Source organism: Acanthochromis polyacanthus, chromosome 19 (genome assembly GCF_021347895.1).
Source record: "Acanthochromis polyacanthus isolate Apoly-LR-REF ecotype Palm Island chromosome 19, KAUST_Apoly_ChrSc, whole genome shotgun sequence".
NCBI classification, from domain to species: Eukaryota; Metazoa; Chordata; class Actinopteri; family Pomacentridae; genus Acanthochromis; species Acanthochromis polyacanthus.
Window position 1 is genome coordinate 25,381,387 of NC_067131.1, and position 12,609 is coordinate 25,393,995.

Genomic DNA, 12,609 nt, shown 5'->3' on the forward strand with positions numbered 1-12,609 from the left:
AATTAATAATGGAATAGCTCCCTTAAATTCATATATTTATTATATCATCTGATAAACATCTGCTATAATGGAGCTTCTTAGTGGATGCTCTGTGGTCCATTACTGTAAATTCAATTGTTATTTTTAAAAAAAAAAAAGTCAGAGGAAAGAGAGCATTTTTGGGAAATGCAGTTAGATATAGAATTCCAATGCCATATGACAAAACAAAATCAAGGGTGTGGTTAAAACAGTGAGTTAATATATTTACATTTTATTTTAGTTCTGCCCCTCTATAAAATTCAGGAGCTTATGAGAGACCACTTCAAAAAGAATGGTCAAATTAACTCAGCAGAGATCTCGTTTCAGTCTCCATGTCTCAACTCCAAGACACTACTTTTCCCATAATGCAGTTCAGGGTTGGAGGTCCTCATTGCCCTTGCACATTTCCGACTACAACTTTTTAACGCTGCTTTACATCTATAGTTTACAGAGAAAGGACAGTATACTAACACTGCAGATATGTGATTTTAAACAAAAAAATGAGACCTTTATGTGTAAAACTGGTGGAGTGGCCCTTTAAGTAGCTTGTTGACATGGGCAAATGGGCAACAGTAAGAATGTTCAGATTTTTAGATGTGTCAACATGTTGAGTCAACCAGGATAAAACTAGAGTAAATTTCTGCTTTTTAAAAATGTCACATGACTGATGTTTCAACAGCCTTTCAGTGCTGCTGTATTTCATAACGAAGTATTGTATTTCTTACATGTTTAAGTGCTGACACTGGCATGCTGTTGCTCATCCCCCCTTCCACTTACAGTAACTGAAGCACACCAGCTCACCTACAACTCTGCTCAAACACTGTAAAACTGCTCTCCACTACACCATGGCAAGTTGTAATATTGAAGTAATGTAGTTATGCATTCTCTTACCAAAAAACGATTCTGAAAACGAATAATGATACAGAAGGTCTCATGCTGCAAGCTAACAGGATTGATTTCTTGGGTTTGTGACCTATGAACTTGTGGAAGTCTGAATCTGTGTTTCTGAAACTGTCATTGATGCGCTGCAGTTTCAAGACTGAAATACTGAGCCATACTGTTGGCAATTTATTTTTCTCATTAAATGGTTCTTGCATGTAAAAACGCCATATGGACATGTTAACAAGGAAAAAAGAAAAACTTGATTGCTGTGATTTGCAGGCCACACAGTGGAGTGGAGAGTTTTCAGTTTTCTTGAGATCTGCTTGTGTGACTTTGATACGCTGTGACAAAAACTGTAATGTACGTAGGTGGGGTAGATAAAGGTACTGACTGTGAGAGCTGTGAAACAAAAAGGAGTTTTTGACACCTACATGATACTTAATTGCCCTTAATTTCAAATTTTTTGGTCAGAGGTCAAGGTGGTTTGAATAACATGCCAATTAGGCCCAGACTGAGTGACATGATTGTAATAAAATAAAGACCATTTGATTAATACCAGTCTAAGCATTCAGTTGTCAGTGTTACATATAACATATATTACTCTTATTGTATTTCAGATTTCTGAAAATGAATCATCCAAAGAACGTGAGCAGCAATGAATCCTTGTGCTGAGAGAAGCCTTTAAAAGACACATACAGTCTATAAACCTTAATCTAAATCAACAATCGCCAAACTACCCCACAGAAGGATGATGTATAGAAAGTAGAGCGAGCTGCACCAGAAAAATGCAAACTGGCTGCCTTGGCAAGACCGCATCAGAGAGTTGTCCAACCATACCACACACCTGAACAAACGTGATTGGCTGTCACTAGACATCTGTTAGCCAAACAGCTGCTGACACATATTTGAAGCAGCTTCTTCCAGTTAGAGAATTCAGGCCCCATTTCAACGCTCTGCTTGTCCTAACACTATGCTCCACGTTAATGTATCTGCAGTTGCTCCTGAGGAATAGATACTGAAACACCGTTGTAATAATGATTGCATATAGTATGAACTTTGAGGGTAATATGAAAACCATTCAACATGAGGACAATGACTTTAACCAACTCTTCACCTTCTTGAAATCTGCTTTTATTTACCCTAACTAAACAGTTCCTGTTGCCTGGCATTAAGCTCATATGGGTTTTGGAAGGCACTGCATAAGCATCTGCTTTCCCATTCAGCTTTGAGGACTAGTTGGTTCATTTGTGACTTGTTTTTGTGTTTGCTGCAAACACACCAGGCTTTGTAATATACTCCCTTCATTACCTGCAGCCATATTTAGAGTGATGAAGTCAAAACGAACTTTATCCACAAAAACAGGCTCCTAGACGTGAGAGAGTGCTGAAAGGGAACTCAACCACTGAGGTTATTTGTGACGCACAACTTATTTGTTCAGTGAGCACATGACTTTAAGAAATATGACTGGGCAGCTGGAACTCAGTGGTAATGCGATGTGTTACATTTGTGAGGTAAACACACAAAACAGACATCTCTCAAGGAACGATGTTGCATGTTTAGAAAAATATGGATGGTTTATTTGACCCCACTTTGACAAGCATTATAATCCATTTCCATGGTGTTCAAGTCTTCTGATGTTGATGAAACACAGTCTATATCCAAATATGAACAGTGATATATCTGTTGTCAGCAACGCATCCATTCACTTCTCATCCTACAAACAGTTTTGCAAAGACACATACAGTATAGTATTAATTTATCCTGTCAAATACTCGGTTAAGTGGGTTTCTATTCTGAACTCACGAAACAGTGATGATTTATAGTTGTTTTTTAAGAATCTATTGAAAACAGACAGTCTAATACAAAGTCCATCCAGTACAGACTTGTCCAAAGTACTGCTTCTAGAATAGCTTATTTACAATCATCTACTGGAAGCAAAAAAACCTGCCATTGCTTTAAGAACAAAACAAGCTAGCCATCACTATTCAAACTGAAAAATCAACTCAAAAACAGAACAGATTTTTTTATTGATTGTGCTTTGTAACCCACAAAACCACTTCGTTTTTAGAAATGGAACATCTGTCGGAGGCACCAAGTAGAAGTGCTGATAACATCCATTTCTCTCATTGAGATTCTCTAGAGCTATGAGTAGGATGGGGCGTACAAATGGCTGTTTTTTTATTATTCATTTATTTATATATTTATAAAGTAATTACAGGCTCATCCTAGTTCATCACCTGTGATGGCGTTGTGTTGCACCACAGAAGTTACGGAAAAATTGGGTCTTGTGTTAACCATGCAAAGCCCTTTAAGATTTGCCAGAAAAGGTCACAGAGTAGATTTGTTGGACAAAGGGGTCTGATAAAAGCTTAAACAGACACTATCAGTGTTTTCCCACTAAAACATACACAGAATGAGGCCGAAGCCTGTGGATGAATAGGATAATTTTAGTGGAAATAATAGTAGGCAAGTTAGCTGGATAATACTACACCTCCCCCATCCACAACCCTCTCTGGCTTAATATCTAGCAGGGCCTGTGTATGCAGTGTACAGTGTAGCTCATTTTTCCGGTCTCTCACAGTAAGTTAGTGGATGATCTTGGTCCTTGAATCTCTAACTGTGCAGGGACCTCAGTCAAAGAAAGTGAAATCACCACTGTTCTACTCTAAAAGAAGGCCAGTGTATCCACGTACCTCAGTCAACCCAACCCCCTGACACACAACAGTGCTTCCTCCCATGCAGTTCAGGCAGTCCCTGGCTTCTGTTACACAGTCACCTCAGTCTTGCTGCCTGTGCGGTAGTGCTGTGGCTGTTGTTGCTGCTGGTGGTGCTGTGGGATGTAATGGAGCTGTTCCACAGTGTGAGTCCGTCTGGCGGCAAATGCTTGCCTCTTGTTTGTTGTCTGGTTCATGGCTAAAGTGTTGGAGTGGCCAGTTCCTACTGCTCCTGGTGCCCCACCTCCACTGCCACCACCGCCGCCTCCATTGTTAGAGGGGCTTGGATGGGAGTGCATTTTGGTCATCTTGTAGCGATCCATGAGAGGCGTGGTTGGTATGAACACATCTGTGTGTGAGATGGCACGGGACATTGACTTGTCGCTGCCACGAAACCCACCAGAGATGCTACTGACCATGCCACGCTTCAATGACATCATCAGCTTGTCTGGTGAGAGCAGAGGATCCTGGGATAGGAGGCGGTCTTGTGAGTACAGGCGGTCTTGTGAATAGAGGCGGTCTTGGGAATAGTGGCGGTCTTTTGAGTAAAGATGTTCCTGTGACAGGAGCCGGTCCTTGGAATACATGCGGTCCTTGGAGTACAGGCGATCTTGGGAGGTGTGGCGGTCCTGTGGAAGCAGACGCTCCTGGGATCGAAGACGTTCAGCAGACAGGAGCTGTTCATCGGAGAGGATCCTGCCTCCATATGGGGACATACCATTAGAAGACATGCTATATTCCTGTTGTGGGGCCCTTTGCGGGGATAGGACGCGGTCCTGGGACATGGCCCTTTGGACACGACGGGGCCTCTGCCTTGGCTGAGACTGCTGCTGTGAGGACTGCGACTGAGGAGGGGCCTGGGAGATGGAGGACTGCGGGGGCTGGCTCTGGAGCTGCTGCTGTTCCCGGTGCTGTTGAGAAAAAGATGAATGAGGTGAGTTTATTCATAAGCTGAGGGCTAAAAGCTTTGCCACCCACTACTGCAGAAGTAAAAGCCAAGCTATATACCTTCTAACATATTCAAATCTGGAGACTCAGAGATAGCACTTGTGCTTTGCCTCATAGATGCATCAAAATTGCAAAGTACATGACCTTGTTTTGAAGCCTGTGCGCTTAAATTGAACACTTGTGTACCCACCTGTTCTTGACTCATTTTGAGAACATGCAAGGGAAGAGTGCCTCTTGCTGCCAGGTCGGGCAGGTGGCGCTTTCGAGTGTAGTAGTCTTCAACCTCTTTATCTGCTGCAGAGTACACGGGAATAAAGAAACAGAAGCAAAAGGGTGAAGAGGAGATTCAGGGAGTGAAGGAAAGAGAAAACATGGGTAGGTGTTAGAATGCAAGGGAGAAATCGGATAAAGTGGGATTGGAGAGCATTGCACACAATGCAGAGACTAGTGTTGGCGAACCCATCTCTGTTTCACCTTTCCAAGCTCATGGAGGGGAATAGAAAATAGAGGCAGAGGATCACAGTCAGACAATATTACATGCTAGGCACATAACATCCACATATCCAGACTTCATCGGGGATTCTACAGGCAGCTCTGGCTGTGGGGGTAAACTTTCCAAAGGTCATGTAAAAGTCTGTAAACAAACATCATCAAATCATACATACATGAAACACACAGGCACCTCATATTTACATGCTGGAAAGCTAATTGTGTTATTGCACAATCATGTCAGCACTGAGAGCTGCAAGTCTTTTGTTATCGTCGAGTGGATGTTTCATCCTTATTCATGTGTGCAACCAAAAACCAAACAAACAAGAAAACATGCATTCAGAAGCAGTTCAAAAAGACAAGAATACATTTCCAGAGACAACAGAGTGTAGGAGTGAATTTAGCATTAAATTCATGCCACGCAACACAAATCCATGCATAAAGACTCGACTCTGAATACATTAACACACACACAGTGACGCACATTCACAAAAACTCTGTCAAACATCTTGTGAAAAAGACAGCTGCATAAAACCATTCAAATATGGAAATATTTATAAGTCTATGAATGAATGACCGTGCTTGAATGTTTAACTGTCATTCACCGTTCGAGGTGAATGCCAGAGTCATTTATATGGTGGAAATAAATTACGGAGAGCAGACCTCTCCAACTTATTCCGATGACTCTTGAGTGTGAGCCTGCCCTTTTTCAATAATGGGCAAAGCAATGTTCACGCCACCTGTCCAGATTACACTCAGCCAAAATCCCCATCAGCAGCGAGCCATGGGTGCTTGCTGCAAATCGATTCATTATGAGAGATAATAAAAACAAGATGTTCCTTTCTCAAGCACAATAGTCTTCAAGGTCTGGGCAGGGCATTGCAAACTCATCAACCATATTACCATGGAGTGAATGAATAACTCAAACTGTATATTGTCCTGCACTGCAATGGGCTAAATGCTTTTTCTTCAGTTTGATATCAATTTGCATTAATAAGCAGGAGCATTCTTCTCTTTTATTATCTCAACAATGAAAATGCCGTTCTATCTTCCCTCCAGCACAATCCAACATGATCCATCAGTGTGCCGACACTAGTTGAGCAACAAAAAGAAGCAGCAGAGGCTTTTGGCTATTTGCTGCAAAAAATAATTTGCTTTGGAAGCAAAAAGAAAGTTTGGAAGACTGAAGGACACTGCCTAAGGATATTTTCCCATTTGAGCACTGCCTCTTTGCAGGCCTTCTATCTCTGACTATTTGAATTCATTTTGTTTTGTTTTGCCGCCCATCACAAACTATTACGTTAATTTTCTCAAGCATTCCTCAAGTATAAAGATGGTAATGTTTTTGTTTGTTTATCCTCTTTCAATGCAACTGAGAACCAGTAAATAGCACTGCATCTTGCAAACCCGTTGTACCATTTAGTTTGATGGTGCCTGGCAGCTATAAGTAGGAGCCAGTGTGGACCGAGCCCTGACGGGATGAGTTGTTAGATCGTCATCCCTCATTCTGACTGCAAGCCAGCAGTGAAGTGGGGCAGTTGTGATGAAATTACAGAAGCCTTAAGGAATATTTGCATTTCACTTAGAGAATATCATGAGATGAGACCTCATTACGCAGCAGAAATCCAGCGTAGCACCACTAAATCAATACTGAGCCAGGCCAGGCACATGGAGCCGCTTAATGTACTTATACGCTGCAAGCGAAATAGTGGCTGCAGCCTTTAAGTGGAGACAAGGGACGCATGGAATATCAATGACTCAGTTTTTTGGGTTTTTTTTAGATGACGAGACTGATTTCATGAAGAATCAGAGAAGAGAAATGGATACTTTCTGATCCAGAATCAAAGCTCTCTCCGTTCACTTAAATGTTTTCTCTAATGGGGGCTGCAAAATCTCCAGAAAAATGTGTATGAGTGCTTTAATCTACTGTTTGATGTCCTCAGTACAGCAGGCAGATTATTTTCACAGCTGAAGCACTTTGGAGGCCCTCAGTATGTCCCGTCAGGAATCGGGATAGCAAACTTAATGCAGTACTCCTATCATGCAAGGCATCAGGGCAGGGAGCCTACTCTTGCATTAGTGCAGTGAATTTGGACCTACTGAGTTTCTTCAGGGATGAGAATCGGTTGAGGTCGGCTTTGACGGCCACCTCGTAGGAGGGCGGCAGGTGTGACAGGCTCTGGAAGGAGCGTGAGAAAGACAGGTCGTAGGGCTCCGTCTGCGACGTCAGGATGCCACTTATCCGATTATTTTCTGGAGACACATACGTACATATACAGAGACAGAAGAGGGAAGAGGAAAAAATGGGCAAGCTGCCTACTCCTAACTCCCATCCCTCCTGAGTACAACCTAGCAAAACTGTGACCCCAGGCAACCGTCGCAGAAGACCACCTGCTGAAGTAGAGAAAAAAGAGAGTAAGCTGGCAGACAGGCTGGAGTTTTACTTATACAAATATTTCCTGGAGGCAGAGGTGCTGTGAAATAATCTCTGAAATCATCTCATCGCATTAAGTAATAATTAGTGGTTGGATTCATGAAACTCACTTATTGTGTGTAAGTGAATTTTGTTGAGCAGCAAGTAAATAATTCATTGTTGTTGCCTGGGCGGTTATTGAGAACATCATAATTCTGGGACTTCAAAGGTCGTAATGATCAAATAGGCATAAGCATGACTTCTTAGCTGGTCTGTTTTATGAACATGATTGGGTTAGAGTTCAACAGCCGAGTCATCATACTTTAGTAAAGATCATTTTCAAACTTAAGCTACATTAATGTTAAAACATACTGATCGCTCAAGTTCGTCGGTAGTTGTCAGCACCCTAAGGTGCCACAGAGCCACTGCAGAGGGGGGAAAGAATGCTGAATGTGCTTAAAGTTGCCTGATTATTAAAATGTGCTCTGTTACTTGCACTACTATCCTGCTAACCTGAATCTTTTCTTTGTTTAAACCAAATTCAGCTTTATTTGTTTTATTAGTAGTTCCTCTAATACTGGAAATGAGTGACGAAAATTCACTTTTGTTCAGTTTAGCTTCTTAATGGGGGTATGAACCACAGAGACAAACAGTGATAACAGTATAGTATAGAGCGGTGTTTCATTGTCTAGCAAATACTCTTTGGCCTGTTACAGACACATTTCATTTGAGCCTTTTTCCAGGCCATGCATGTTAATCAGTCGCAGCAGATTTTAGTGCTGTCACTTTTAATCGCAGTGAAATCTACTGCATGCAAATGTTGCTGTATCGGGAAAATAGATGATTAACGGTAACCATTCACAAAATACCATGAAGCACCATGTGTGATTTGATGTCATATACAGAAAAATGCAGTTCATGGTATGAAAGTAGTTAACGCAAACCAGCTCATAAGACAAATTCTTTAAAGAATTCCAGTAATACAGTACAGAATGAAGTTGACTGTTTCTAGGCCAAAAGCAACATTATAAATGAATGTTACTGCTGAATTATAGGCTGGCATTGTGGAAAGGGCCTTGATGCAGTTTATTTGACACGATAAAATATAAAGAAAATGTAATTTGATAGTGCCTACCGATGACATTGTTGGTCCTCACATCCCTAGTTGTTGTTTTATGTGAGTCAGCATTAATATTACAACCACCAGGACTAAAGTGCTATTTTTCCTCATGTTGCCTTTAAGGTTCAGCATTACTTATTGAAAAAAAAAGTGTCACTCAGCCAGTGAGTCAAGCCTCTGCCTTTGAGAAACGGTTGCATATCTAAAACTCCAACTTGCTGGTGGCAGTGATGGGAAGTTAAGGCGGACACACCAGACACTCAGCGGAGCGCCTGGTGTGGGACTGACTTGACAGGTGACGTGGTGGTTTGACGGGAGGAAACAGCGGTCCAAAAAAGAAAAAGAGGGTGAGTGGGGGTGGAGGGGGTAACGAGACAACACACCAAACAACAGTTGTGCGCAGGAGAGTGACCCCGCTAGTGACAGCGTTGTGATGTGATCAGGGACAGTAATGCCCAGACTGACTGTTGTTGATAGGACGTGATATGATGCTAGGAAGACGTACGACGAGTGTGACTGGACCCAAGCCCTCTATTATTCTGTACTCTACTCTTTTTCTTTATCTTTCCTCCTCACACATTCACGCACACAAACACTCTGTCCCATTCTCCGGCGTCTGCCTCGCTCTGTCAATCTTATCTGTCCTACCATGCTGCCACCCACTTCCCTCCGCTCCATAATTCTTTCTTGCCCATTCCGTATTCCCTCCTCTCTTATTTTCTTTCTCACTCTTGCTCTGTCTCGCTTTACCCCTGTGAGCTGTGAGTCTGTCACGCAGTGCAGAGCAGCGGGCATGGGTGCGGCTCCAGACCAGCCTCCAACGGACAGATAAAAATAGGGCTTTAGCAACTGCTGCAGGATGGAGAGAGAGAGACTGGAAAGAGGAGAAGAGATGGAGATAAGATAATCTAAAAGGGACAAAAAGGAGACTGAAATACAAGAGGAAAAGACAAAAAGGAGCGTGGAACGAGGAGTGGAGCTCCAGAGAGTGGGACGGAGGGGTGGCAGCAGGGCCGGGAGGCAGCAAGGGATCCTGGGAGCTTCAAAGGATGTGAACGATTTGTGAGTGGACTGTCTGCCACACTGCATCAATAAAGGGGGAATTGACTCACATTGTGGCATGCTGTAAGCTATCTCAATAGCAAACACATTTAACTGCTTCATCACGACGGACAGTAACAACCACACAGACCTGGCTCAAATAGTCATCTAGTTGCAAATTTCAGCAGGAGCTTTTACAAGATAAGACTGGGGATGATCTATATTTTTCTTATTGCCAACAAATCACATGAAAAGGCCAAAACCAGAAATGAGTTGATTCTAGTAACAAGTACTACTTCTGTAGCAATAAACTGGTGCTGGACTTTGCATCACATGTGGCTACACTAAGATGAACAAGACCGCTGCCGTTTATTTGGAACCAACCTCACATCTATCCTGATAACGGAATTATCATTCATTCAGATTGATACTTTGTCCATTTTAGCAGATTTCTTGTTGCAACATGGTTTACTTTGTTTTTGCGCTCACTCTGTCAGTAGCGTACATTGATCTCATTTTGTGTCGACAGCCTGGCATTTGTAGTTAGCAGCTTTAATGACTGAAAGAAAATTTGAACACTATTTGTTCATTCAATAAACTTACAATGTTTACAACTGTGTCATTCTCATTCATGGTTGTTGATATTTTTGTGGCTGTTTATCATTAAATATTATGATCGTAGCTACGGAGCTAGCTTGTCATATTGTCATCTGTTGATTTGTGGACTACTGTTTTGAAACAAAACTAGTTTTGGAATTTGGTTGTTTTGAAATCAGATGAATCTGAATGAAACCATGCAGCGACTTGTCAATCACAAGGTAGCCCAGTTTTAAAGTATGCAAAACTTCATCATCTATTGTACACTTAAAGGAATCGTATTTATAAAATTAACACCATGCTGTATTCAAAAAGTCCTGAAACTAATGATTAAAACCATAAACACATTAGGAAAATGTTTACTGAGGTAACAGATCAGATGAGAAGTAGAGTAATTTTCTCATAGATTTTAATACAATTTGATTTCTTTTTGCAACCGCAGGAATCTCCATATGCTGGCTGTTGGGGCCAGCATGGGAATATGTAAAGGAATATTTGCCTCTGTGGGCATTTTTATATGTCTCTGTCAAGTGGGTTGCATGATACAGTTTCCCTGTTGAAGCTGTAACATGGTAAATGCAGCATAACACAATATTGTTTTTTTTTTATTTTATTTTATCTGATTTATTGCCAGTAAGAAACATAAAACATGACGAAATCAGTCTTTAACTCATCACCTTGGATCCTGTACATGAGCATATCAGCTTTCACATAGTTTTCTGGGACAATTCTGGGACTCTTGAGCTCCACGGGGCAAATCAAATTTTCATGTCAAACTAATGCTACTTAAATCAGGTCTGAAAATGCACCAGTTTAAGTGGAAGAAAGGAAGACAGATGTAGGGGTTGGTTTGGTGTGTATGTGTACACAAATGTGTGCTGGAGTGCAATAAATGAGTACTAAATTAAATATATGTTTATATGACTTACCACGCCTCAATGATCGGTGAGCTACCAAACCCAAGTGAAAAACAAATATTTCAGAAACATGTTGACGACGAGAGAAACAGAAGCTACTGTACACAGACATCCTCCAAACTAAGCATGACTAGCACAGAAAATCTCCCCACATAAAGATAATTCAAAGGAAATCAGCTCTATCCTTTGCAGGCATGTGATGTACACTTTTGTGTGCGGTTGTGTAGTTTCTGCTCGTGACATGGAGCGGTATCTCCGGGTAGTTTCGGTTGCAGGCCGCTGGCGGGGTCGTGGCAATAGGTTTTATCTGGAAAATACACTGCATGCTGAAATTTAAAGGATTTCAGGGAGCTACTGATCAAAGCCTCTGTGTTAGATGTGTTGTTGAAATGGATTTTTAATGTTTCCCATGGATCTCCAAGGCATTTGTTCCCAGTATGTGGCTTGCTGATCTGAGTTAATGTGCTTCTGTGTGTGTGTGAGTGGACCACATGGTCAATTAAGTTCATAAAGACAGAAATGCAGAATTCAAGCATTTGCTCTGAGCGTTCGAAAGCTAACAAATAATTTTTTTTTTCATTTTTGTGGTTGACACAAACAGAATATGAATCAAATGGAAAGATCAGAGTGATTTAATAAACACAGAAGGCAGTGAATATTCAGCTTATGGCCTCCTTTTCCTTCCTTTTATCTCTGCTGTCTTTCCTCTCTCCAGCCTCCACCTTGTATCATTACGCAACTGCTACGCCTCACATCTGCCAGTCCTCGACCCCGGGCCAGCCTCCACTCCTTCATAAGAGCCGTTGCAAACAAACAGCTGAATGGCATCAGTAATGAAAACGCTTCATTGTGATGCTCCTCTCAGGCAGCATGAGGTTATGGTGATAACTTTTGTTACTGGGGATAACAGCAGGGAACATCACAGGTTCTACACGGTCCATCAACCACAGGACAGTATGACCTTGACAGAACATTAAGTTGATCCTCAGCCAATTGTATTCCCTTTTTTTAAAAAAAAAACCCAATATGGGCAGTGACTGATCCTGCTCCCAGAAAAATGTTCATGGCTATGGGCCCTGACACTTCTATGATTCAATCTCCAGCAAAAAAGCCTCAATAAGAGAATGGATTCGCGGTGGAGCGAATTGAAAAGGGGACCATGTCAAGGGGTTTTTCACACATCCATGTCAAGCACTACATTCTGCCCCGGTCCAGACTGCATCTTAACTACAGAGCTGAGCTGTGAATTTGCTTGAATGTCCCCTCTCCCTCTAATTCTCTTACCATTCTTAGGTGTGCGTGTAGGACTACCTAGAGCCACATGGTTATAGTTGTGCTGATGGGTACCTGCAATGACAAAAGCAATGAAACATCCGTTCAGTGTCCATGAGAGATGTTCTGTATCAGCTCAAATACAGAGTGTTAGCAGTGTGAGGCTGATAATTAAAGAGATAATTCACCAATAGCTGG

At 41.8% G+C, this 12,609-nt stretch overlaps 1 protein-coding gene across 13 annotated transcripts in view; it reads right to left on the reverse strand.

Moving 5' to 3' along the window:
- Positions 1 to 2,448: 2,448 nt before the first annotated feature.
- LOC110961117 (protein shisa-6) overlaps positions 2,449 to 12,609 on the reverse strand; it is a 78,498-nt gene continuing 68,337 nt past the window's right edge. For 3 of the 13 annotated variants that reach the window (XM_022208602.2, XM_022208600.2, XM_051939299.1), the window contains 5 exons: positions 12,424 to 12,486; positions 11,152 to 11,172; positions 7,152 to 7,304; positions 4,753 to 4,856; positions 2,449 to 4,525 (listed from right to left, as the gene is read on the reverse strand). In XM_022208602.2, the coding sequence (XP_022064294.1) occupies positions 3,665 to 4,525; positions 4,753 to 4,856; positions 7,152 to 7,304; positions 11,152 to 11,172; positions 12,424 to 12,486 (1,202 nt within the window). In that variant the 3' untranslated portion in view covers positions 2,449 to 3,664. The remainder of the gene's footprint in view (positions 4,526 to 4,752; positions 4,857 to 7,151; positions 7,305 to 11,151; positions 11,173 to 12,423; positions 12,487 to 12,609) is intronic. The other 10 variants (XM_022208603.2, XM_022208601.2, XM_051939302.1 and 7 more) reach the window with 5 other exon arrangements.